General features: G+C 41.9%; 3 protein-coding genes across 5 annotated transcripts in view; 2 read left to right on the top strand and 1 right to left on the bottom strand.

The window, feature by feature from the left end:
* mms19 (MMS19 homolog, cytosolic iron-sulfur assembly component) overlaps positions 1-4076 on the top strand; it is a 17352-nt gene extending 13276 nt beyond the window's left edge. The window contains exons 27-31 of the mRNA XM_005938021.3: positions 1316-1398; positions 1487-1651; positions 1822-1881; positions 2664-2764; positions 2973-4076. Of these exons, the coding sequence (XP_005938083.1) occupies positions 1316-1398; positions 1487-1651; positions 1822-1881; positions 2664-2764; positions 2973-3003 (440 nt within the window). The 3' untranslated portion in view covers positions 3004-4076. The remainder of the gene's footprint in view (positions 1-1315; positions 1399-1486; positions 1652-1821; positions 1882-2663; positions 2765-2972) is intronic.
* Positions 4077-5432: 1356 nt separating this feature from the next.
* zdhhc16b (zinc finger DHHC-type palmitoyltransferase 16b) lies at positions 5433-12729 on the bottom strand. Of its 2 annotated transcripts, XM_042227069.1 has the most exons (11): positions 12613-12729; positions 12300-12517; positions 10001-10305; positions 9725-9919; positions 7250-7338; positions 7125-7153; positions 6877-7010; positions 6384-6469; positions 6172-6295; positions 5938-6008; positions 5433-5572 (listed from the first exon to the last, which is right to left on the bottom strand). In XM_042227069.1, exons 3-11 carry the CDS (start codon positions 10268-10270, stop codon positions 5470-5472), a joined length of 1101 nt encoding a protein of 366 aa, XP_042083003.1. In that variant the 5' UTR covers positions 10271-10305; positions 12300-12517; positions 12613-12729; the 3' UTR covers positions 5433-5469. The 2 variants fall into 2 exon arrangements, with proteins under 2 accessions (XP_042083003.1, XP_005938089.1); XM_005938027.3 differs by lacking the exon at positions 12613-12729 and having other exon boundaries at positions 12300-12571.
* Positions 12730-12797: 68 nt separating this feature from the next.
* Positions 12798-25006, top strand: vps35l (VPS35 endosomal protein sorting factor like). Of its 2 annotated transcripts, none has more exons than XM_005938026.3 (30): positions 12798-12932; positions 14609-14708; positions 14825-15007; positions 15085-15204; positions 15402-15426; positions 15705-15781; positions 15875-16003; positions 16085-16169; positions 16246-16302; positions 16440-16536; positions 16902-16949; positions 17131-17224; positions 17544-17744; positions 17851-17897; positions 18060-18171; positions 18920-19036; positions 19129-19182; positions 19273-19353; positions 19449-19511; positions 19608-19693; positions 19783-19863; positions 19983-20046; positions 20186-20284; positions 20365-20442; positions 20676-20790; positions 20939-21078; positions 21168-21333; positions 22891-23009; positions 23242-23388; positions 23490-25006. In XM_005938026.3, the coding sequence occupies exons 1-30, from the start codon at positions 12916-12918 to the stop codon at positions 23586-23588; spliced, it is 2901 nt and encodes a 966-aa protein (XP_005938088.1). In that variant the 5' UTR covers positions 12798-12915; the 3' UTR covers positions 23589-25006. The 2 variants fall into 2 exon arrangements, with proteins under 2 accessions (XP_005938088.1, XP_005938087.1); XM_005938025.3 differs by having other exon boundaries at positions 23239-23388.
* The last annotated feature ends 581 nt before the right edge of the window (positions 25007-25587 follow it).

The raw sequence follows: 25587 nt of genomic DNA, 5'->3' as shown, positions 1-25587 counted from the left end.
AAAAAAAAAAGTTCCTGATTTTCTAGTGTTTTGCATATTTGTCACGCTTACATTTTTCAGATCATCAGACAAATGTTAATATCAGACAAAGATACCCAGAGTAAATACAAAGTGCAGTTTTTAGATGATGATTTCATTGATTGAGAGAGAAACGTCCAAACTCTCCTGGTCCTCTCCGAAAAAGTAATTGCCCCTCCTGCTAAACTATGAATTAACTGCGGTTAACCACATTTTGTGGAAAGATGAGTTCAGTTTTACTAAACACACTGAGGCCTGATTACTGGCAGACCTGTTGAATCCAGAAATCACTTTATTAGAAGCTGTTTGACAAAGTGAAGCAGGCTGAAAGATCTCAAAAAGCAACACATCGTGCCACCATCTGAAGAAACACCTGAGATACAAAATCCCTGACATCTATCAGTCTGGCAGGGGTTCTAAGGCTTGGGGACTCGATTGAACCACAGTAAGAGTCATCAGACACAAATAAAGAAAACTTGGAACAGTGGTGAACCTTCCCAGGAGTAAGCGGCTGACCAAAATTACCCCAAGAACGCAGCGACGACACATCCAAGAGGTCAAAAACAACACTGAAGAACTGCAGGCCTCACTTGTCTCAGTTAAAGTCAAGAGTTTATGATTCAACATTAAGAAAGAGACTGAGAAAAAATGGCCTCCGGGGGGGGGGGGATATCAAGGAGAAAAGCACTGCTGACCAAAAGGAGGATAAAGGCCAGTCACACATTCGCCATTAAAAATCTTGATGATTCCCAGGACTTCTGGAAAAAAAACGTTCTTTGGACTGATGAAACAAAGGTGGAACTTTTTGGGAAGGTGTCTGTCTGTTCTGCAGCAGGTAAATGATCCAAAACACACCAGAAAGTCCACCTCCGAATGCCTCATGAAAAACAAAGGGCAATTCACAGCAATTACAACTATTCTGCAAAGATGAGTGAGTCAAAAATCCTCCACAGTGGCAGTTATCGCAAATGCTTAATTACAGTTGTTGCCACTAAGGTTTGCCCAACCAGTTATTAGGTTAGGGGCTCAATCACTTTTTCTAACAAGGCCAATAAGGTTTTGATATTTTTCTTCACTTCCTTCACTTAAAAACTGCATTTTGTGTTTACTTGTGTTATATTTGATTATCTGAAACATTTAAGTGTCACAAACATAAAAAAAATAAAAAAATGGAATTTGTCACCAAAAACTGATGAAGACAAAGATTTCCATGCTTTAAACCCTGTTTGATCAGTGTATATACAAGATTCAGAATGTAATGTTTTTGGTTTATTTGTGTATTGTTTGTTTCCACCAGAGAAGAAGCTCAACTACCTGAAAGCTTTATCTAACATCGTCAATAAGCTGCCCAAGCAGGTTCAAGTCACTGAACTTCCAGCGGTGAGTAACACAGAGCAGCTCTGATGCTCGTAAGAAATGACTCGAGCTGGTAGGTGCCTGTAATCATCAAAGTCCTGTTCCTGTGCAGCTTCTTTCTCTGCTGCTGGAAGCCTTGTCGTGTCCTGATCAGGACATTCATCTGACAACTCTGTCCTGTCTGGAGCCCGTCCTCGTCAACCCACCACAAGTTCTCATACAGCAGCTGGAAGCTTTGGTCAACAGGCTGCTGGCCCTCCTCTGCAGTCCAGCTATGGTTAGTTAGATCACCACAGTCTGTTCACTAACTATTCAGTCTCCTCAAGATTATAAACTGTTGTTTTGTTTTAGTATTTAATGCTGTAAGTGCTCTACAAAAGCCTACCTTCATTATTGGACTGTATAAGTTCATTAAATGATGACAGTGTTTTTTCCTTTACACTGCAGAGTGTACGGATTGCTTCGCTGTCCTGCATCAGCGCTCTTTCCTACTTCCCTGTACATGAGGTAAAACGTACCATCTTTGAATACTTTGGTTTCAACCTCCATAAGATTTTTTTTAATTCCTAATTTGTGTGTTTTATCTTTAACTGTTTGAAAAACTTTAAATTCAACCAGTTTATTGCAATGTGTTTTTGTTTTACAAAAGCTGAATAAGGACTCACAAACATAAACTACGGTTCCTGAACATGGAAACATTTAGCAATCAGACTGAATTGACCAATCTGACTAAATGCAGTCAGTTATATTGAAGCTAATTACTAAAGGAGTCTTTATGATTGTTGGATTTCACCACAATGTTTGAGTCAGAGAATTACAAGCTACCAATTTGTCATCGTGTGACACTATTGATCCTCATAAGTCAAATTTCTGTATTTCCCCTCCTGGACATAGTGCTGTTTATCAATGGCATTTGTGCTTGGTTGCCAAAAGGACCGTTAAATGTATTTGAGAAGCTCAGCAGTGATGTTTCTCTCTAGAAATCATGAGTTTTTTTGTGAGCAGCTCCATGGTGGGACCTGTTTTCTGTCTACTGTGTGCTTAAACCAAAGAGAAACATTACAGCTCAGCCGAGATGAGCACCATTAATATTTAGATCCTGTCACCCACTCATGAGCATAACAGGATTTCGTGGTGAACTGCCCCTTTAAGGCCTTAGAAGAAGAGTCCGTGATTCTAATCGTCACTTTTCCCAACATTTTTTCAACAGGAAACTTGTATAAAAAGTGTAATGTTAACATATTAATTGCTTTACCAATTTTTTTCCTCCTATCTGTGTGTGATTTAAGGTGTTGCCATTTCGGGCCCGAGTACTTCGAGCGCTCGCCAAACCTCTGGATGACAAGAAGAGGCTGGTGAGGAGGGAGGCGGTTCAGGCCAGAGCACAGTGGTAAGAACTACCTTTTCCTATTAAAGATGGACTCCTCTAAAAAATCCAAAAACAAGTGATTTATCTAGAAGACACATGTCAGCTTGTGATTATACTGATGTTACTCTAACTCTTTTCCTAGTCCTGTGAATCTTGCTAGCATGTAAACAGGTGCCATAGCATTTAGTAAAGCATGTGTTTATGGCTATTTCTCTAACTGTCCCTGTAGGTTCCTCTTAGGAAGTCCTGGTGGAAGATGATTTCCCCCCTAATCACCACCAAATTACAGATACCAAGTAGCAGAGCTGTGCTGCTCACTCAACGGCTCACCCTCTGCGGGTAAGCTCTCCAGCAGCCTCCACCCTCGAGGATCTCCCAGCTTCCTTCTGCCCCTCCTACTCTTCCCCTTTATACTGAAATGTTTTAACTGTCTGTATTTTCACAAACGCACAAGTAAGACTGTATAGACTAACGCACATAAATCTGATGGCAGAGCTTAGTCAAAAGAATGAAATGAGTGTTTTGTTATTATGCAGCACGCCTCATGAATATTGTTGTCCTGTTGGACCAAACAGTCACATGAAATGAGATGACGTCATTTTGATTGGGAAATATTTCACTGCTGAAGGTGCAAAAATTTCAAAATGAGATTTTAGGCGTATTTATATTTTAGGTTTTACAGCTGGTAAAATCATATATGCATTAAGGTCATAATGAAGGGACACTTTGGTCAGCTAACAAAATAACAAAAACCACTTACAAAGATCATGTAATCATTTGTGTTTCTTCAGAATGTCTCAAATCTAGTGTTACTGTCCTGAGATCATGAACATCTGTCAGTAGGCACCATAATGAGGTAGTGCCAGGGAATTGGATTTTTCAGCTCCTGTATAAAAAGAAGCAATTTTTTCCCCCACTGCATATAAAAGCAGAGAGCGTGACGCTGACAAGGCGTCGGTGTGACGCTAGATCTGCCTCGATGCCTTTTAAGTAGCAGCCATTATTTCAGCAGATTTGAGAACTGTAACGTAGCAGAAACTTGGATACTTAACAGTGGTTAACACACTGTGTCCCAGCAATTTCACACTGCAGACAAAGCAGGCACCTACTCCAGTCTTGGAACCACTTTTCTTCCAACCCCCACAGCAGTGGAAGACACATCAGTGACCTTTTTACACTCATGTGAATGTATACCTGAGCAGTGACGTCTCTAACCGATGTTGAGACTTGCTAGAATATGAATGTGCCAACTGTTCATGGATCGAGCGTGAAAGCTTCCGCTGACTGAAATGTTAGGATACTTTTTACAGAATGAAATATCCGTTTAGGTTAATGTACTTTTGTTTGGATTGTAAGTTATGTGAACGTCATGTTCAACATCTGCCTTGTATTCTGTTAATATTAAATCGTAAATGTTGGCTGACTTTGGACCTCACATCAACTTATGCCAAGAAAACAAGACAATATTTAAAATGTCTAACTTAAGATGTCATTAAACCTTTGTTTACACTGAAATTTCACTCGTGTCTGTCTGAATATCGTCACCTCAAAACGGAAACACGTCAACCCAGAAATATCAAAACCTTGTTTTATTTTAAGGCGGCGAGATAAATGAAATCAGAACACAGCTCCAACACTATCACAGCTGGATGTCTGTTTCTATGGCAACTGCAGAGCTTCCAAAACCATCATGAGGTTGCCGATATGAAAATGTGGCTTTAGGGGAGGAAAAAAAAAATTAAATGACAGAATAATATTTCAGTGTCTGAGTCACATATTTCAAGGCTGAATAACCAAACAAGGCACACAACCACATCTGTGTTTAAAGTTCTCTGAAATCAAGAGCCGTGCAGTTGGGTTTTTCACTCGTCTTTGGCACCAAGAAATGAGTTCAGGTCAGTGGCTCCCAGTAAAGCCAGGGGATGGTTTTTGAAACACGTGTAGAGTAGTCGGTATTAAAAACAACTTACAAATAACAATTATTTACATACTAACACAACACTGCTTAAATAATGTTTTTACGATTTGCCTCCCACAGCTATCTTCTGTTATTTTGAAGACGCCGATCCTTAAACAGAGCTGGAGATTGATACAGTCTCAGCTGCTAATGGTGCCGTGTTTTGCACTCTTATCACTAATTTATAAAAAGCACAAAGGTGGCACGCTCTCTTTTACAAGCTAAAATCAGATTGAGGGGAAATGTGCAAGTCTGTTTTACAGCATGAACCGAGAAGAAGAGTCTGCTGTAAACGGTCTGCCGACATGACTTCCAGGTCTTCACTTAATAACGATAAAATAGGTTTTTTAACGTGCTGTACTGTATGCAACACATAGCACCATTAACAAGCTTTAACTTCGGCTCCTGTGATGGTGCCAAACCACACCATGTAACAGAATCCCACAACATTTCATCACCTCTTCAATAAAAGTTGTGTGAACGAGGCATTACTGAGATGCTGACCAGCAGCATCCATGAATCAGATCAGTCGACAGCTCTGCAGTCACAGCTTAGTCTCACTGTACAATGCTGGAAAAGTGACAGTTGGATCTAAGAAGTTGAGACACTCCTGTGTTTCTCCACTTTTATCAGTGCTGATACAGACACAGCAAAAGGCTGCTGATCTGTGTAACCACAGTCTTTTCTTCTTTGCTGGTTATAAATACAGGTTTGAAGTTTCTTTTTTTTTTATATATATATATATGGTACGACATTAAAAAGCTGAAAGTCAGATGGCCATGGGGTCTCTCCTGGCGAAGGTGCAGTCCCACACGATGCCGTCTCCGCAGGGAAGATGGCTGGAGGGTAAGAGGACCCGTGTGAGCCAGTGACTGAGGAACAGAAGAACAGATGGCATGAAATGTGACTGAAAACAAAGGATGACAAAGCTGTGATCTTTTGAAGGGGACACAACTGATCATTTCAAAAATCATACATACAACAGTGGTAATTTGTGTCCCTGCTTTTCAGTAAGCACAACACTGAAAGAAACCTGCCAGCTGGCTTTGCATGAAAACCATCAAATGTGTCAATTTAATATAAAAATATTTTCCTATTCTTTTTCTTTATGCAGTTAGAAAAACAGGTGGAATAATAGTTTGTATTGAGCACATGATCCCAGCTATGACTCATAAGCTCTCTCTAGATGGAATACTTGCACATATTCATCAAAAGCTGAAGCAGTGACGGAGCTCACCTCCTCTTCTGCACACCAAACAGTAGCTTCAAGTTGTTCATTTTACCGCGATGATATGGATTTCGGAACACCTGATTAGGAAAAGAAGAAAACAGGATTTTCAGAGACCCTCGATGAGTTTGAATTTTGTTCCTATGCAGGATTCATGTCTGGTGAACTTTAACTGGTTTGTCCAATAAAAGACTAAACCTTTGCTCATATATAGCAACTGACTCTGCACAGGAGTGCACGTACCTTTCCTTTCTCCTTTAATCTTCTGGCTTCTTTGCGGTTGATGTGCCGCTCTATGCTGGTTTCTCCTCTGCTGATAAGCATGGCGTGCCACAGGGTGAGTCCACCCAGAGCGACTGCCACAGAGCTGCAGGGAAGAGGGAGAAAGGGCATATTACAATTTGCACTATACAAGTGGCATTATGGACTTTTTGAAAAGGTAAAGTGTCTCACACCTGGTCAGCACCCAGAGGAAGATGATGCTCTTATGAGCAGTGGTTTCTCTAAAACTGTAGTCCGGAGGAGGGGTCTGATAGTAGGTCTGAGGTGGACAGGAAGGACAGTTAGTAGTTTCCAAAGTTTGTATTTTGTGCTGAACTGCTCCTTTAACGTTACTATCCAAAGCCTACAGTTTTGTTTACCAGCTGGCACCCTTGAGGTCCTTAATCAGAGTAAGAATGAAAGCAGAAGGTGTTTCCCTTTGTTGTTTGTTACATGAGCTCAAATTTTGCAAATCATGCTTTACTGACAGATGCAAATTATTTCCTCATAGCTCCTCACCCAAACTGTGCAGAGGGGTAGTGTTAATAATACCTAGAAAAACCTGCTTAAAGGAATATGTCGTGTCAGAATGGATCTCAGTTGAACTGGAACAATGAGATGCAGCTGCTATGACGAAAACGCCACCCAAACATATGGATGGTTGAATCTTTCCTTATTGAGCCTTACCTCTACAGCGTCGTAGGCATCCAGAAACAAGTTCCTGCTGCTGATGCTGCAGTAGATACAGCCCATGGTCATGTAGACGCAGAAGGAGAAGAAGTAGCGATGGTTGAAATGTCCCACGCAGTTATTCAACCAGGCTGGAAAGAGCTCAGTTCAATACGTGTAACAAGCGGGAACACCAGGAGACACCAAAACAAAAAATGAACAGAATAAAAGTCATTTTCATGAGTTTTTCCTCGCTCAAAGGATACGGCAGTGGTGGTCCATCTTCAAAACACACCTGCAATATAGCAAACATTTTAATATGATAAAAGAAAACAAACATATAATATAAAACACGCCAACTCTCCACATTGGAACTACGTGAAGAACTTACACGTTGCAGATGCTGCAGTGGTGTGTCCTCGGTGGTTTGGGAGTGATGCATTTCTTACAGATGGACACAGAAGGGAAGGGACTTTTGTCCTAAAATAGAAAAAAAATGCAGCTTGACAAAAGCTCTTCTGTCATCTTCAGAAAATACCACAGCCTGTACATAAAAGATGGAATGATGGCCCGCTGGGTCTGAGAAGTGACACATAAACCTGCATTCTTTCTAACGACCATCAGGGGCAGTTCCTCTGCTTTTAAAAAGTCCAATTGTATAAGTGTTTATAAAAAAAAACACTTTACCTACTTCTCACTTGGTTTATGACCTTAGTAAATTATTTCACAGGTTTGATGTCTTTTGTTACAATGTTATGCTTTGTGAAAAGGTTTTTGCCTTTTCTGATTTCTACATTTTTTGACTATTTGAATATTTCAGATGAAACAAATTTTAATATTAGACAAAGGTAACCTGAGTAAATACAAAACGCTGTATTTAAAGTCAAGATTTCATTCATTAAGGAAAAAAAAGGTCACTCCAAGAGTGCAGCAACGGCTCATCCAGGAGGTCACAAAAGAATCAGAACATCTAAAGCAGACTTCAACTTGTCTCGGTTAACCCTTTAAGACCTACCATAGAACCAAGTCCGCCAGAGTTTATATTATATTTTTACATGTTGTGCCATTTTTGGGAGCATTTCAAGTTGCTATACATCAATACAACCATTATAGCCCAAATTTTAATAATATGTCTGCATTAAGTGCATAGTAATTCCATAAATTGCAAAAAAGTGCAATAAACTACAAAAAAAATCGAAAATCTTTTTTGTTTTTTTAACATATATTTCTAGTTAGAGAAACTTAAGAGGCTTATCCCTCAAAACTGTAAATACAAAAAAGTTGCACAAAATAGTTTCCCACCACAGGAAAGTTATTTTGAGTGTCTTCATAGTTTTATTTTTGAAATACACCAATTTTTATTTACTACAGGAAAAACGAAAATAAATATTATACTGCAAATTTGCAAAAAAAACAGCATATGCATCAAAATAAACTATTTCCAGCAGTGCAATATGACTTCTAAGCATCCCAGAAACGACACAGAAAGTCATAAAGTCAAACATAACTTTTAAAAACACCAGTATAGGCTGATGGGGCTCTGAAGGTAAAAAACTACATTTCCGAGAAAACCGTCACTTCCGGTTTCGGGCAGGTAATGGCGGACGTGCGATAGTTTGCGCTGATGATCTATTCTAACATAGGAAGTGTTACGAACAGCTGATCGGATCGGTAAAGCGTGTTTCTGGAATATTGTGTTTTTATTGCTGCAAGTGGTTTTTATGCCATTTTTGCAAAGCTATATGTGGAAGGAAACTGTGACCTAGGACAAGCTGATGGCATAAGATGTAAGTACAACTCCTCTGGTTTCATATGCAAAAAAAATTATTGCGCTAGCTTACCTGGTTGCAGTTCTACCGGGATTTAAAAATAGCTACGCAAAACAGAGCGTGCCCGCTCTGACCAGCTTTAAAGGGTTAAAGTCAGAGTTCATGATACAACAATAAGAAAGAGATTGGGCAAAAATGGCCTCCACGGGAGAGATCCAAGGAGAAAACCACTGCTGATCAAAAAAGAACACAAAGGCCCGTCTCATATTTGCCAAAAAAACATCTTAATGATCCCAAAGTCTTTTGGGCAAATACTCTGATGAGACAAAAGGTTACATCTGACGTAAAACTAACACAGAATTTCTAACCATCAGTTAATTGCCTGAAGCTCAAGAACACAGCAGGACAATGGTAAACACACCAGCAAGTCAACCTTCGAAAGGCTCAAAAAGACAAACTGAAGGTTTTGGAGCGGCCAAGTTAAAGTTTGGACTTCAATCCAATCGAGACGCTTTAGCATGACCTTAGCATGACCTTAAACCGACCGTTCGAGCTCAAAACCTGTGCAGTGTGACTGAATCAAAAGAATTCCTCCAAAGCGTTTAGAAAGCCACATAGCCAATTATCACAAATGCTTGACTGCAATTCTTGCTACAAAGGGTGGCACAACCAGTTATTAGGTTTAGGAGGCAACTACCTTTCCACACAGGGGCAGGTAAGTTTGGATAACTTCTGCCTAATTAAATAAAATCATTTAAAAAAATTCATTTTCTTGGGTTATGTAACATTTAAACATGTAAGTATGACAAATATGCAAAAAAAACAACCTAAGAAATCAGAAAGGGGGGGAAATACTTTTGTATGTAGATTTTTACTTTATGATTTTATGATTTGTTAATATTCAAAAAGTAATTCAATTACAGTCTTTGAAATATAATCACCCTACCTCAAAAAATACCTACAAACCAACGCATAAACCAAAAAAGAAATGTTTTAAATGTTAAAAAGTATTCACATTTGTACTTAAAAAAATGTAAAAATCAATGATGGCAGCAGAATAAGTCACTATGTCAGCCTCTGGGGAGTGTGACTCCTACCTTTGGTGGGTGTCCTGGAGAGGTGGTGGTCGCTTTGTAATAATGGAACACCACCATAATGAGAAGCCAGTGGCCACAACAGAGGTGCCACACAATCCAGTGTGCAGGGTAAGTGCTGACGATCGTGGGCAGGACAAACAGGTAGACGATGACCACAACTGAGGATGTCAGCAAGACGACAAGACAGACAAACACCTTGGAGGGTAAGAGAAGGAAAAACGATTAAGGAAAGCAGCAGCAGGCGTGGGAATCAAGAGAGGAGGGAAGTGAGCTTACCACTCCAAACCAGTGGGTCACGTTGTCCACAATCCAATAAACGGGTTCAAAAGCACAGTCCAGCAGAGTGTCTGAGTTGGTGAGGCTGTTGAAGTACAGCGACTTGAGCAGGAGCTTGCTGTAACGCCACACCTCTGACAACCTGCCGCCGATCCCCGCTTTGGTACCCCCGCCTTGGCCCCCCCTCTGCGTGCGGCACAGCCAGCACCAGCGCAGCGCCAGTCGCATGGCTCGGGAGAGCTGCCACCTCCAGCTGCTGCTCACACGCATGCCACCACCGCCTCCTCTCCTACACACTCTGCCTTCTAAACACACGCAGACACACAGACACACAGACCAGCAGTTAGAAACACAGGCCGCATAAAACAGCAGCTCCTCGTAACGCAGCCTGACAGATGCGGAGCTTTCCATCGTCACCGAGTGCTTGTTGAGAGCTCCCAGTGTATCTGAGAAGGCAGGCAACAGGAAGACTAGTGAGCTTTATAGAGGACAAGGGATCCCTTTCCCAGAAAGTGTTCCCTTTCCCTAGAAAACACTGAAGTTACTCAAGTACAGTAACAGCATCTCCTGTGTGACATATGCCCATCAAAGCACACAAGGACAAGGGCTATCAGGTAAGGAGTTACGCCCATCAGCCCCTACAAATAAACTTCTCCTCTTAATAATTGAAGGCAAATCTTCATCTGCAGGCCAAAAACCTATTGGGGACTCTCAGGGGAGATGCAGATTGGTAACCTTATAAGAGGGAAACGCAAACGGACGTCTTAAGGAAAATAAAGTGGCCACCTGATCCTGGAGCATCGGGTCATGAAAGTGAGTATTGGTTACACAGATAAGACTTGTTCAGGTTCTCCAAAACAGGATGGCATTAATAATGAGAGCGCATCTCTCATTATTTACATTTAAAAGAAGATGAAAATAAGACGGGGCATCCAGCAACAGGTGACATGTACAGATCTGTCAAGTTTAACATAATCGCATAAGTCAGGGACTACATGTAACATACAGAAACATTAGACAAATTCTTGTTGAGAGGGCCTTTACTTCCTTTACTTCAGCAATAAAGAGAGCGAACACGATTTCTGGTTGTGTGACAAGTTGAACGAGTCTCACCACTGCACAGGAAGGCTGGTGGGCGTCTGAAGGGTGTTTGAAGGGCATAATATTAACGTGCATGGTTGTATCTGACAGACAGAAGGAGATCGTGCCACACAGATGGGGGATTCATGGGAGAAGAAGCAGTCTCTATGGCAACCTGCTGCCCTAAATCTGGACTTAGATAGAATAAGGTCACTACCTCACAGTCTCACTATAATAAGCTTTACTTTGTCCTCTTCCCCTGCACTGTCTTCTGTGAGTCAGAGAGGAGGAGGGGGGATTGTCTGATATTTTTCACTTGTAGTCAGCAGCTTGCTTTTTCATGTTTTTGGATTCTGGATATTGGAAATGTTCAAAGAATATCATTCACTATTTCTGAAACGCATTAATTAAACACAGACACGGAGATAACCTCAAGTATAGCCCTGTCTTCAGTCCCTTTGATAGCAGCTTTAGTGACTGTGATGTGGTTCGCGCATTATTGATCATGCTGCTGGATGAAAGGTTTTTATTTCACTTCTTCAGCTTCAAGTTATAAAACTAATGGAGACTGTGAATCAGAGTCTGACTCTTTGCCACCTTCAGCTTGACATGAAGTGAGATCACAAGAACACTTTCGTGCTATCATATTATAAAAATCATCATACCAGCGTCTACACTGCGCTGCTGGATGAATGGAAACTGATGGATGTTTCACAGGAAGGTCTGGCTGAGTCAAATGAACACAAGAGGTCTCCACTTGGTCATCACTTTGACATGTAAGCCATACATTGTGCTCAGACCCCACCACAGTTCAAAGTTTATCAAATCACAGTTCTGCTATTGGTTTTAATGTTATTTATATATATATATATATAATGTTATAATATTTATAAATATATTATTTTATATAATATGTGTTTTTTTATTATTTTTTTTTTTTTTTTTTTTTTTTTTTTTTTTTTTTTTTTTTTAAAACAACAAAAAAACATGTTTCTCACAGTGACTGGTTATGACTGATGAAGTCTACATATAACCCCCACATGACTACAACCAGTTAGACTCGTGTCCATTATATCCAAACAGTCAGACATGTCACACTTTAACGCTAGCTGGCTAGCTGCTAGCTAACTGTAGCCGCTTCCAAACGCCAGCCTTACGTGTTTGTTTTAATAGAAACTATTTGCCGCCCCGAGCCAAACTTAACATCGCTAGACTGTACCTGGTCAGGAGAACTGGGCAGACAGACCTGCAGCACCACGGTCAGGTCATGGTTCGGCTGAACTGGAACCTGCAGCTACTCCTCTAACTGCAGCAATCAGACAGTAAGCGGCGAGACTCACGAAGAAGATCGTGTATTGACGAGATGAGTTGCTTGACAGCAGCAAAGCTGGCAGCTTGTTCTGTTCTGGCTTCTAGACTGGAGCGCTAGCGAAATATCTGGAAAATATTTGTAAGGAAAAGTGTGCCAGGAGTTGACAGAAACAGTCAGAATTATGGTAAAATCAGTAGCGTTAAACATAAAAAGTCGCTACCCGGTATATTGTTCCAAAGTGGCGCCTCCTGTCCATTTGTTCTCTTCTGTGGCGAAAGTGCGTCGAAAGCTCGCAATATATCCTGGGAAATGAAGTTGTATTTTGAGATAGTTCATTAAAATGCCTCTTAAATCACGCTGTCTTCGTAAAAAAATATAAATGAAACTTAAATACATATTCACAGCGGTATCCATTAAGTGTGGCGGCGATAGATATTTAACTAACCCCTCGACTGTGGAAAAAAACCACCCAAATTAAATTAACTTCCGAGCTGAGGCCTGAGGTGTCATATGATGCAGAAAAATGGCTGCAGTGCAGTGGTAAGATGTTGTCTTCTTATTTTACAAACGGTTTATTAACAACTTAAATCTTTAGTATTTAAACACTGAGCCACGCCTGAGCACACACGTGTAGCGTAGATACGATTGTCGTGCGTTTAATGTTCAGTTAGCGTCGTAAACTAAATGTCAACTTTTTTCAGGCTTGCAACATAACATTAAAGACGAAGAAGCTTTTTATGGTATTATTATGACTGTGACTTTGAATCAGACGCCTTCTTCGGTTACGGTGTAGATTTGGCTTATAACGACATTTTTCCCTCCTCGTCTTTTCTGACGATTTTTCACTAGTTCTGCATTTGCCTTGGGTCATTGTCACTGCTGGCCGCAGATACCTGGACCCTACAGAGATTGTACAGGTAGTCAAACTCCTCCAAGATGGCATATTAATACGTGCCACTGCCACAAGTTTTTGTATGTCTTCTAGCACAGTCTCAAGAGCATGGAGGGGATTTCAGGACACAGGATCGGAGAAGGTCCTTAACCAATCAGCAGGATCACTATCTGCTCTTTTGTGAGGAGCAGGATGAGAACTGTCAGAGCTCCAGCAGGACACTGGTGTTAATGTCTCTGATCAAACAATCAGAAACAAACTGCATGAAGCTGGCTTGATTGTCCAGCATGGTCTAGTGGGCCCTGTACTCACTGCACAGCACTGTGGCATTTACACTGGTATTTCCCATAGAGTACCAGACCTGGCAGGTCCACTGGCACCCTGTGCTTTTCACAGATGAGAGCAGGTTCACCCTGAGCACATGTGACAGGCATGAAAGAGTCTGTAGAAGTTATCGAGAACATGATGCTGTCTGTAATGTTGTTCACTGTGAGTGGTATGGTGGGTGGTGGCTCAGTAATGCTTTTGGGAGACATATACATGGATGGACGTGCACTCTAACTCTACAGGCAGTAACACCCTGACTGCCATCAGGTATCAAGATGAAACCTTTGAGCCCTACATTGGTGCAGTGGGTCCCAGATTTCTCCTGGTGCACAACAATGCCCAGCCTCATGTGTTGAGAGTATGCAGGCAGTTCCTTGAGGATGATACCGATGTCTGGCTTCCACACTTGCCTGACTTAAATTTAGTAGAACACCCCTTGGACTTTGTTTTGGTCCAACTGCCTCTGTCAGGTTGCACCTCAGACTGTCCAGGAGCTCAGTGATGCCCTAGTCCAGATCTCGGAGGAGATCCCCCTGGACACTATCCATCATCTCATCAGGAGCATTCCCCAACATTGTTAGACATACCTACAAGCATGTGGGGGCTATACAAACTACTGAGTACAGTTTTGAGTTAGTGCAATCAAATTTTGTGTGTTTTGAAGCTTTTAGCCGTCTGTAGGTTGATAATGTACCATCCTTTCACTCCTTACCCATTACACAGTCCTTATCAGTGTAGATATCCAACATATTTCTCAGAAATGTAGCAGCCATTCACTTTCCTGTACGTTTATTTCTCCAGATTCTTTTAGACTTTTAATTATGAACCACAGACGATGAAATCAGACATTTCTTTGTAATTTCACACATTCTATGCCTTTCTTTCACAGAGTTGTGTCATAATTAGTTTAGCTTTGTTTGTGTGACTGGGTCATGTTCGTCAGTGCTTTATCAACGATAGCAGGACCAAAAAGCTGTCTTATCTCTTTTGCAACCAGGCGTTCGCATGGCCGCAACTATGACACAGAGCTGCAGAGGTGTCGTCTTGAGGCCGCTCTTGTCGATTTTGGAGACTACCACCCACTCAAACCCATCATGGTATCAGTGTTGAGCTGCATCTCTATCTGCTTTAATTCACTGAAAACATGCAGAAACATTGTTGTGGTTTTTTTAATGGGCCTGTGACAGGTTTGACCCTCTCTCAATCCGTCCAGGTGACCGATACAAAGACCCGCCGTGGGACCCGCAAAGGCAGCACCTCTTCCTCTTCATCCTCCTCTTCCTCAGCACCGCCAGACCCTCTGAGCTCCATGCTGGACGGGACCGACCCCCTGTCCATGTTTGCCGCGGCCTCGGCCAGCGAGACGCCACCCATGTCCCACAGCAGCTCCACAGGAGTCAGTGACTTGGACAAATGTAAATCCTGAAGCATGTGCTCATTTGAAAGTGAAGCTAAATAAAGATGTGCTTTCAGGACCTGGGGAGGAGGAAGAGAGAGAAGGAAGAAGAGGCAGTGGGACCAGATTTTGAACCTTGGTCACTGAAGCGAGGGGAAATCCTGGCCAGGTTCACCACCACCGAAAAACTCTCCATAGTGAGTCCTCTATCGTAGCAGCAAGGTTGTTGTTATGCTTACTTCTTACCCAAGGGCCTGCTGTCTCATAATTTAATGCTGCTTGAAAACATAGTGGAAATGAACCTGATGGCTTCACCAATTAACAAAATATTCAAGAGAGTTTAGCACTTTTTTGATGTTCTAAAATTTAATTATAATTTGTTTTTTCTCCATAGAATCTGTTCATAGGCTCTGACAGAGGTAAGAGCAACCTGTTTCTATCACATATAATAATTTCAGAAAATTTCTGAATGCTTTCAATGTCTATAGTTATCTGTAGTATCAATAAATCCTGTGACAGCATCAGAACATATTCATTTTACTACCTAAATCCTTTCAAATTGCTTTTTTCTGTCTATCATAACCATAAATGGCAGCAAAAACAAAATGGGCAAACAAAAAGAATGTCAGCATCACTTATTAAGTTGTTATTTGGTCTTTAACTTCACAACTTATACATCACTTCCTGTTTTCACTAGGAAAAGCCACCAGTCAAGGATCGGCTGTTTCAGAGAAGGTTCGCACTCGTCTGGAGGAGCTGGATGATCTAGAGGAGGTAGGCGTCCCACTGTTGGCTGGCCTTGCATTATTCTTTCAAGAAATACGATGGGGGATGTTATTGGATCTTCTTGCCTGTGTGTGTGTGCAGGGCTCCCAGAGAGAGCTGCTGAACCTCTCGCAACAGGATTACGCCAACCGCATCGAGGAGCTGAACCAGTCCCTAAAGGAGGCCTGGTCCTCTGACCAGAAGGTCAAAGCCCTGAAGATTGTCATCCAGGTAATGTTTATTTAATTGGTGCTCATTTTAACTGGTGTCGCCTTAATAAATATCACCCCTGATCTGTGATCTGTGCTGCAGTGCTCCAAGCTTCTGTCCGACAATTCGGTGATCCAGTTCTACCCCAGCAAATTTGTTCTCATCACTGATATCCTTGACACATTTGGTCAGTAAAGATTTTTTTCCACAGTTGAACCTGAACAATGTGCAAGTTTTGTGACTCGGGTCCTTGTTGTTTGCAGGCCGGCTGGTGTACGACAGGATCTGGACCATGTGTTCAGACCCACGACCTTTACCAGGTAAAGTGGAAAAGCTGACAATCAACTTAAAGCTTTAAATTCTTCAGAGCATTTAGACAATCCTTGCACCTTCTGAAGTCATGTTGCATTGATTTAGTTTTTGTTAATTCACATTTGACTTTTGTTTGCCACCTCAGATAATTTCACAGTTGAAGATGTGAATGACACCGCAAAGGAGACGTGCCTCAACTGGTTCTACAAGATCGCCTCCATCAGAGAGCTCCTTCCCAGACTGTATCCTTCAACACCCTCACTCAGAAGGATTTCTGTTCATAGTCTGCTTTTGGCTGGAGTTTCATTCACTCGCAGACCTGGTTTTAAAATCAAGTTCAATTCAGTTTTATTTACATAGCACCAAATCTCAACAACAGTCACCTCACCTCTCTTTTAGCAGGAAGTAACCTCCAGCAGAACCAGACTCAGGGAGGAGCACCCATCTGCTGTGACCGGTTAGAGGTGTGGGGAGGGAGACAGGCCAAAAACACAAACTTTGAAAGAGAACCAGATATTAATAATAACGATTAAATGCAAAGTGGCTCAGCTATGTATGTTTGTAAGTAATTTGTATGTAAATTTGGTTCTTTAACCTCGTGATACAGCTATGTTGAAGCTGCCATTCTCAAGTGCAACCGGTTCCTCAACAAATCGTGAGTCCTCACAGTTTATCAGCTGGTTTCCACAAGGATTTTTCTTTAGGATACGTAAAGATTTAGCAATAATATTTGGAAAATGTCATTTTAATAGCTGTGATGCATCAACCATGTTTGTAAACTGGAATAAAATCGTTTGACATAAAGAAAACACCTTCTGTCCTGCCACTGTCCACAGCGGCATTCAGGAGACCCTTCCTCGGTTGACTGCCATGGTCAGAGGGATTGGAGACCCTCTGGTGGCTGCATATGCCAGAGCTTACCTCTGCAGGGTGAGATGGACTCTGCTCGTCTTTCCTTAATTTCCCTACCTTCCTGATTGTGTTTGTGGGGTGTCCTATTTAGGCTGTTGTTGCTACATCTGCAACCCACTGTGACCCCAGCTTCTCTCCTTCGTGTTATTTCAGACTTATTTCTGTCTCCTGTTGTTTGTCGTTGATGCCTCTTTTTTCTGAGTGAGCATATTGCTCCTGTCCAGATCAGTTGCCATAAAAAAAATGCTGCAAATGCATGAACAATGCTATTTTTGACTTGCCCTGTTTACCAGCTTTGTAGGTTTTGTTTGTTTGACACCTATATCCTTCTTTCCAGGTGGGCATGGAGGTGGCCCCCCACCTGAAAGACAGCCTGAACCGCAACTTCTTCGACCTGCTCGGCACTTTTCGGCAGATCAGCAGCGAGAACGTCCGGGCCCAGCTGGTGCTGCAGAGGGTGGAGATGCCCGAGTACCTGACACTCTACTCACCTGCCATCAGCTGGATCCTGCAGTGTATCGCGTACAGAGCTCCAGAGGTATTTACTTAGACTTTATTGAAAAAGTGGAGCTCGGTGAGAGCGTCGCAGGGGCACAACCTCAGTGATGTTTCTGCTTTTAATGCTGCTTGTGTTTCTGTTTCAGTCTCTGCTAACAGAGATGATGGAGAGATGCAAAAAACTGGGAAACAAGTGAGTGCTTTAAAATTATTAGTAGCTGTTTCTTGTCATGTGATTTACCTGGAAGTGTCACGATCCTTTTATTTCATAGAAATGACCGTTATTAGCATGGGTTTAGCTAAAGTTGTCACAGAATGTATGGCACAGCACTAGTTCATCTTTGCTTTCCCACAGTGCTTTGCTTTTGAATTCAGTAATGAGGGCATTCAGGCCAGAGTTTGTTGCAGCCAGAGCCACAGACTTCATCGGTATGATCAAAGACTGCGACGAGGCCGGCTTCCCAAAGGTCAGAGAACGTTTCATGTTCACTGCATCTTTTTTCTTACCTTGGTTAAAAACAAAGAAGTCATCTTCTGTTTATTGGATGTGGGGAAATAAGTACAAGATCAAAAATACTTATGAAAAACAACTTGGCAGTAACACAATTAAAATATCCCAGAGCAAAACAGCTTGGAAAGGGAAAACAATTACACCACAAAAATCATCTCAGAGCTCAGTGAATTAAAGTCTAAATATGGACACAATAAGGAGCTCAAAGCTAAAATGAATGCAGGTATTGTTGGTATGAGGTCAGTGGAAATGAAACTGATGTGCTCAGCTGTATGTGCAGGAAGTGATGCAGAAGGTCTACAGCCACAGTTACATGGCCTCTGCATCAGCTAATGGAGGAATCCAGACAGTGTGTTGATTCCAGCTGGATTCAAACAGCAACACTGATGACAAATTCTCTCCACTCCTTTCCCATGATGATGGCTGGATCAGATCCAGATCTGAAACCTCTTTGTTTCCTCTACAGCTCCTCCAGGATTATAGTCAACACAATCAACTGGTGAAAATTCATTACTGCCAATAATTTAATGGGAAGGTTTATAAAAGCTGAAGAAAAAGTAGTCATTACACCTTCACATAATTCACAACGAGTATGAAAAATCAATCTCATTGGGTAATAAAGTCATTAAAATATATAAAGGATAGAGGCAGATGTTCAGGTCATTGTCTAAATCTTTTTGGAATGAATTTTGTCTCCTTTTCAGCATCTGTTGTTTGGCTCTCTGGGTCGCAGCCTGGCGTCTGCCGATCCTCCAGAATCCGAGAGGCTGACGATCCTGAATGAAGCCTGGAAAGTCATCACCAAAGTCCGCAGTCCACAGGTTCTGAACCGCTGACAGTAGTTTTCAAAAGGTCCCGTTATTCCTGCCAGAATGTTCCAGATTGTTACTGAAAATCTCATTTTGGTTTGCAGGACTACATCAACTGTGCTGAAATCTGGGTGGAGTTTACCTGCAGACACTTTACAGTGAGTAGAAAGCAGTCAAACACAAATTTTATTTATTGATGTTTTGGAAATGCACTACCTTTCTTAATCCTCTCTCTGCGTGACTGTCAGAAACGGGAGGTCAACACGATTTTGGCTGACATCATCAAACACATGACCCCTGACCGAGCATTCGAGGACGCCTACCCTCAGGTTGGTGCACGATGCTTCCCTGAATCTCGGCTACTCTCCATCCTCCTCTTTCCTTCTGCTCTGTACTAACTGTCTCGTGTCTGTTCTGCGTGTAGCTGCAGTCGGTGATCAGGAAGATCCTCACCTACTTCCACGACTTCTCTGTCCTCTTCTCCATGGTGAGCTTCTACAGCTTGAGCTGCAACGATGAAACTGTGATTCCAGTGCCATAAGTCGAGCTACATTTTCAGTTTTTGCTTTTTTCGGTTCTTCAGGAGCGATTCCTGCCGTTCCTGGACATGTTCCAGAAGGACAGCGTGAGGGTGGAGGTCTGCAAATCCATCATGGAGGTCTTCATCAAGTAAGAGTTCAAGTCATGAGATTATTGAGAGTTGTGGCAGAAACGTTGATGTTTCGTATTGATGTTCTACTCTGTTCTCCGGCCTTTAGACACCAGGTGGAGCTCACCAGAGACCCGGTGATCCTCAACGCCATGCTGCACATCTGCAAGACCATGCACGACTCTGTCAAGTAGGGTATTCGTTTGTGTGTGTTATACAGATGTATGCTACTTTCATATCTGTGACTTAAAGCCGTCGTTTCAGCTGTGTTCGTGCGGTAACGCATTTATTTTTCTCTTTGTCTTGAAGTGCTCTTACTCTCGAAGACGAGAAAAGATCTTTGGCTCTGCTGATCATCGGCTTCATCCGCATGGTGAGATTATCACATCTATTATATTATGTCAACAACAATCACAACTGCTGTTTCGGCCTCTTGTATTGCATTGTTTTGATCTGCATCTGTTGTTTTTGTTTCAATTTTGGGGTTACATTTTTTTTTCTCTGCACTTCAGGTTTCCTTTGGTCGTGACTTTGAGCAGCAGTTGAGTTTCTGTGTGGAGGCTAGAGCCACCTTCTGTAACCTGGAGCCTGTCCTGGTGCAACTCATTCATGTAAGCCTGTGTTTGCCATTTCAGCATTAAGTGACAGAAGCCACAACGCCATCTCCTTCATGTAATCTTGTCGTTTACAGACGGTGAACCAGCTGGCCATGGAGACCAGGAGGGTGATGAGAGGGAATCACTCCCGCAAGACTGCTGCTTTCGTCAGAGTGAGTCCACACATGCAGTCTCTAATCTTTTCACATCACCGTACGTTCCTGTTGGGTGACTTTTTAGCAATGCCAAAGGAAAAGTCAAAAAACCACAGACTGTATATAAAAGACAGTCAACATTAGCATTTTGGCTAATGCTAATTTATCACCTAATGCTAGCAAGCTTTTTTTATAGGCCTGTCTTACAGAAATAACATTGCATGAAATTTTCCTCTCCCTCTCTCTTTTAGGCATGTGCCGCCTACAGTTTCATCACCATCCCGTCTCTCAGCAGCATCTTCAGTCGACTCAGCCTCTACCTGTTGTCCGGTCAGGTTGCTTTGGCCAATCAGTGTCTGTCCCAGGGTAAGTAGCTGTCTCATTCGAGATTTAAGTTTAAGATTTAGTTGATCAAAACTTGTGTCCCTAATGTTTTTACTGTATTGTGATAATTTCTGTTTCTCTTGTCCTTCCCACGCCTTTTCTGACTCGTTCTCCACCTTCCTTCTTCCAGCCGATGCTTTCCTAAAGGCAGCCGTAAGCATTCTTCCGGAGGTTCCTCGCTCCATCAGCGTGGAGGGAAAACTTCGCTCTTCTGAAAGCTTCCTCGTGGACTTTATCAACAGCTTCTTGGCAACGCTGCTGGTTATCCCGGTAAGGTTCATTACGGTTCAGAGGTGGGTTTACAGTCTCAGTTCAGCTTGACAAATGTTTTGATTTTTGTTGTTGTTGTCTTTTAACAGGACCATCCAGAGCATGGGGTGCTCTACTTAGTCCGGGGTCTGCTCAACATGGTCCAGGATTATACCTGGGAAGACAACAGCGATGCAAAGGTGCGGGTTTACATCAGTGCTCTGCCCCTGCTGGCAGCCATGAGCCAGGAAACCTATCTGTACTCTATCCCCAAAGGTAACGGCACACACATAAACACTGAATTTACATCAGAGAGCTCTAACAAAGACAGACTTTTACAGATTTTCCCAGGCTAATTTCTGTAAGCCCTAAAACTTAAGAGTTTCACGCGTTGAGCTTTTACTTGTGACGTTTCCTGTTCTTGTCACATGTACAGTTGAGGACAGTGCTGTTTTCAACAAGTCTCTCACACGTCTCCAGAGGGATTCCAGTCCATTCTTTTTTTAAGGAATCTCTCAAGCTCTTCCAGATTTGATGGTCTTCTGGCACGGATGTCGGTCTTCAGTTCACTCCACAGATTTTCAGTGGGGTTCAAGTCGGGGCTTTGTGCAGTAACATTCACTTTGGTCTTCTCGAGGTGGTTCTTCAGCAGTAGCAACATATGCTTTGAACGACGACCCAGACCCAGTTTTGCTGCTGACTGTATCCTTCTCTCTTCATGATTCCCAGTTCCAGATGCATCTCCACAGCAGGTCCTCCTTAGTGCACTTAAGTCTGGCTTGAACATGTGTCTTCAGTAGAAGTGGAGTTTTTCTCCAGTCCATTCCTCAGCAGCGTTCTAGTGATTGTCAACTTCAAGATTTAAATTCTTGTCCTAGCTAAGTCGTTCACTCGTGACTCAGCTGTTGTTCTGCAGTCTTTAGACACATCTCTCATAAGATGTTTTTACAGTCTTTTCATAGGGCCCACCTCACCCAAAGGAAAATATTTAAAAGGTTTAGGTAGCACAGACCACAGTGCACTTCAGGGAGCCCAGACAATTACTTCCCCCACTCCCCTCCTTTTGGATGGCGGTCCCTAAGACATCATCCACTGTCCTTGGCTATCGAACCCCTTCATCTCCATCCCTATGCTTACATGGTAATATTACAGAATTTAACAAAATGGGAAATATAGGAACCCACTCTTTATCTCTCTATTGCCAAGAAAGCTATATTTTGAAATTGGAAAGCCAAAAGATCACTACTCCTGAACCACTGGATCAGTCTTATTACAGAATACGTGACTTTAGAGAGAATAATGTATTACCACAGAAATAATATATCTTCATTTAATGACATCTGCTACATGCTTCTGACTTATCTCGGTTTGGATCAGACGCCAGGGGCTGAAACCAAGCACATCTCCACAAACACACAAACTTACTGTTGTGTATCGTAACTGATCGTCCTCAATCTTATTAAGATTTTTTATTAACATGGTTATTAGATATTAGATACGTGTGTGTGTGTGTGTGTGTATAGATAGATAGATAGATAGATAGATAGATAGATATAATTTATTTAATATTATGTATTAGCTAATGTATTACTATTACATATTACAATGTTTTAGATAAACATGTAAATACCCCACAAATAAAAAGCAGTAGTATGTAGTAGTAGTATGGTATAAACATACTAGTAGTATGTTTAGAAATGCTAAGGAAATGAAAAAATTAAAGTCCCTTGTTCTGCAAATTCCACAGGGGGGTAATAATAATTCTGTCTTCATCTGTAGTAAGACAGTGAGGAGTTTTCCCCGTTAATCTAATTATTCTGTTTCCTGGCTCAGTGGATTCTAATGACACGCTCTATGGCGGAGATCCCAAATTCCTATCAGAGATCAACAAGCTGTGTGAGACTCTGATTGGACAGATCCTCGACCACCTGAAGACACTCGGTCGTGATGAGGTGAGGACGCGGTGCTTTTGATATAAATTCAAAAACAAAAAGCAACTGCTTCCACGGCTGAAGGAATTATTTGAAAGAAAAATAATCTGGTTTTAGTGAAAATCCAGATTTCAAGCTTGCCAAAATCTGGATGCTGTGTAACCAAAGTTATGCTGCCTTCATGTACATGTGGGAATGAAAACCAAAAACTGGAAAACCACGCTGACGTGCATTTCCCACTCTCTTGCAGCAGAGCACACGCCGCCAGGGCGCTCTGGCCTTCTCCCTGTTTGGTGTCCTGCTGGCTCACGGTGATCTGAGGAACAACAAGCTGAGCCAGCTGGCAGTCAACCTTTGGAACCTCAGCCACAAACATGGATGCTGCGAGACCCGCACCTCCGTGAGTTCATGTTTCAGAGCTCCGAGGCCCACTCTGTACACTTTAAATCTGCTGTATTTGTGAATGCAGCCTCACTGACTTCTCATCTTTGTCTGCTGCAGGTTCGGACTCTGGAGTTCATCAAACATCAGACTCAGCAGCCGGACATGACTCATCTGTCAGATATGGTCCAGAGGCTCACGCTGCAGTCTCGCACCTGAGCTCCACACTCAATGACGTGTTACACTGCTCAATTTAAATTTGTGTAAATAAAACCTAACAAAGGAATTTTATATGCCTGTTTTCTGTGTCTTGTGTAGACTTTTATATAGTCTGAGTACTTGAATCAGATCACCTTGACACCTTTAGTGTTTTGACTGTCCAAGACTGCAAGACGGTGGCCTCCAGCTGAGTGATTTATTCTGCAAATGACACAAACAGCCTCCCACCAAACTAAAATAAGCCTTGCTAGGGGAGAAAGGACCCCAGATACTTTTATCAGGAGCTGAACCACCACCTTTAAACCTCTGATAAGCTGCAGCCTCACAGCCCAAGTTAATGACACAAGTTTAAATGGTTTTACAGAGAAACTCCCCTCTGTCTCGCTGGTGCTAGCTGTTGTTAGCAGCTTATAATTTTTGTAGTTCCCAGTGCTTGCAAATAAATAACAACAAGGAAGCCGTTTCACATTCTCACACTCTTCTCAGTTGTAGTTTATTTTCTTATTTAGTGACAGCTGAAAAGTCAAACACTTCGCTTTAGCTCTCAAAGGACAAAATGATCAGAAACAGCAGCAAACAGTCGTGATGACGCTCACCGACACACACTGCAGGCCTTTGGTCACACACTTCTTCCTGGTAACAACAGGACACATCTGACTAAACTGACTTTCAGGTTAAGAAAACAAAATTATTTTTTTTCCCTTTGCTTACAAAACTCAAAAGGATGCTGTGAAAAATTAACACTGAATAAAAATGTAACTGACAACACGGTAACACGTGCTTGGATGTACTCGCCTGAAAGTCATTTTGGCCTGAATTTCCCTTTTGGAAGGTGGACCCGGATCTGTGGGGTAACAGAAGCCAGCAGGATGAACCTAGTTCTGAATGTTTCATGACTAACAACAGCCGTTTAAATAGGAGGATTTCTGACGACAACTGCAGAAAGAAATGGTCTCTCTCCAACACGAGATAAACACTGACGACACGGAGCGTCTACACTATTCAGTCTGTCCCTCTGCAGCTGCCAGATTCTGTGGGGAATGTCAGTAATGATGTGTTTCAATAAATTATTCTGACTGCTATTTATTAGCATACCTACTGTCTTCATTTTATTTAATATACTTAAATGCAAAAAACACAAAAACTGAAGTTCCCCAGAAATTAATGTATTGAATTATCAGACCATTTAATGTTTGTTTTTTTAATGTATTTCATTGGTTATTTGCTGTTCTTTTTATTTTATTATTAATATTGGCCTTTTAGGACTTCCACAGCCCAACACGCAACTACATAAAAGTAAACTAGAACAGCCCTCAGAGAGCAGAGACGCTTTATTTTTTTGCAGTTTTAAAAAAAGCGACGGAGATGTGGATTAAAATCTGTTTCTTTGCTGATGGGAAGAAAAATGTTTAACCAAATAAAGATTACTTTACACTGGAAGACCTGTAGACATTCCAATTTTTCTGCCATTTATTGAAGGAAAAGTGTTGCACACCTTTTTCAAATAATCAGGGCTGAAAAAGGTGTTTTCAGATAACATGGAGCACAATTGGGACTTCGAAAAACAGACTGACAAGACCTGAAGTTATCACAAGTCACAATGAGAAGTTCTCAATGTGAGCAAAAGACAAGAACGCTGTGCTCTCCGAGGGCCGATGACTTTAACACTGATAAGCAGCAGCTACTGAATGAATCATGCTTCTTATTTCGCACCGGCTGAACTGATGTTTCACCGCCTCCAAGAAAAACCTGGTTTGGACCTAAAACAGAGGCGCGAGAACGAGAGTGAAGCAGCTGGTTTAAATATTAGCAATTTACAACATGCGATGCAAGTTTAAGTCTAACAAACGTTCGTTTCACAGTGTCCGATTTCACTCCTTTCATAAAAAAAGGTCACTTTTGCAGCTGTGTAAGTGCTTTAAAATTTGTTGGAACAAAAAGTCAAATCCGAGGGGCAGAATTCATCTTGGAGATTTAAAGCAACAGCAGCAGTTCAGCC

The sequence above is a fragment of the Haplochromis burtoni genome, unplaced genomic scaffold, assembly GCF_018398535.1.
Source record: "Haplochromis burtoni strain Fernald_Lab_line unplaced genomic scaffold, NCSU_Asbu1 Contig_242, whole genome shotgun sequence".
NCBI lineage: Eukaryota > Metazoa > Chordata > Actinopteri > Cichliformes > Cichlidae > Haplochromis > Haplochromis burtoni.
Note: the sequence above shows the minus strand (reverse complement) of the source record. Positions and strands in the feature narration are given on the sequence as shown.

What these genes read in the sequence shown, in the direction of transcription:
- vps35l (XM_005938025.3), top strand. An exon ending in TGCAAAAAACTGGGAAACAA is followed by an intron (nt 17,898 to 18,059) that starts GTGAGTGCTTTA and finishes GCTTTCCCACAG; the next exon opens with TGCTTTGCTTTTGAATTCAG. An exon ending in TCCTGGTGCAACTCATTCAT is followed by an intron (nt 20,285 to 20,364) that starts GTAAGCCTGTGT and finishes TGTCGTTTACAG; the next exon opens with ACGGTGAACCAGCTGGCCAT.
- zdhhc16b (XM_042227069.1), bottom strand. Translation starts at nt 10,270, where the DNA reads ATGCGTGTGAGCAGCAGCTGGAGGTGGCAGCTCTCCCGAGCCATGCGA. An exon ending in GAAGATGGACCACCACTGCC is followed by an intron (nt 7,011 to 7,124) that starts GTATCCTTTGAG and finishes AGCTCTTTCCAG; the next exon opens with CCTGGTTGAATAACTGCGTG. An exon ending in TTCCTCTGGGTGCTGACCAG is followed by an intron (nt 6,296 to 6,383) that starts GTGTGAGACACT and finishes TCTTCCCTGCAG; the next exon opens with CTCTGTGGCAGTCGCTCTGG.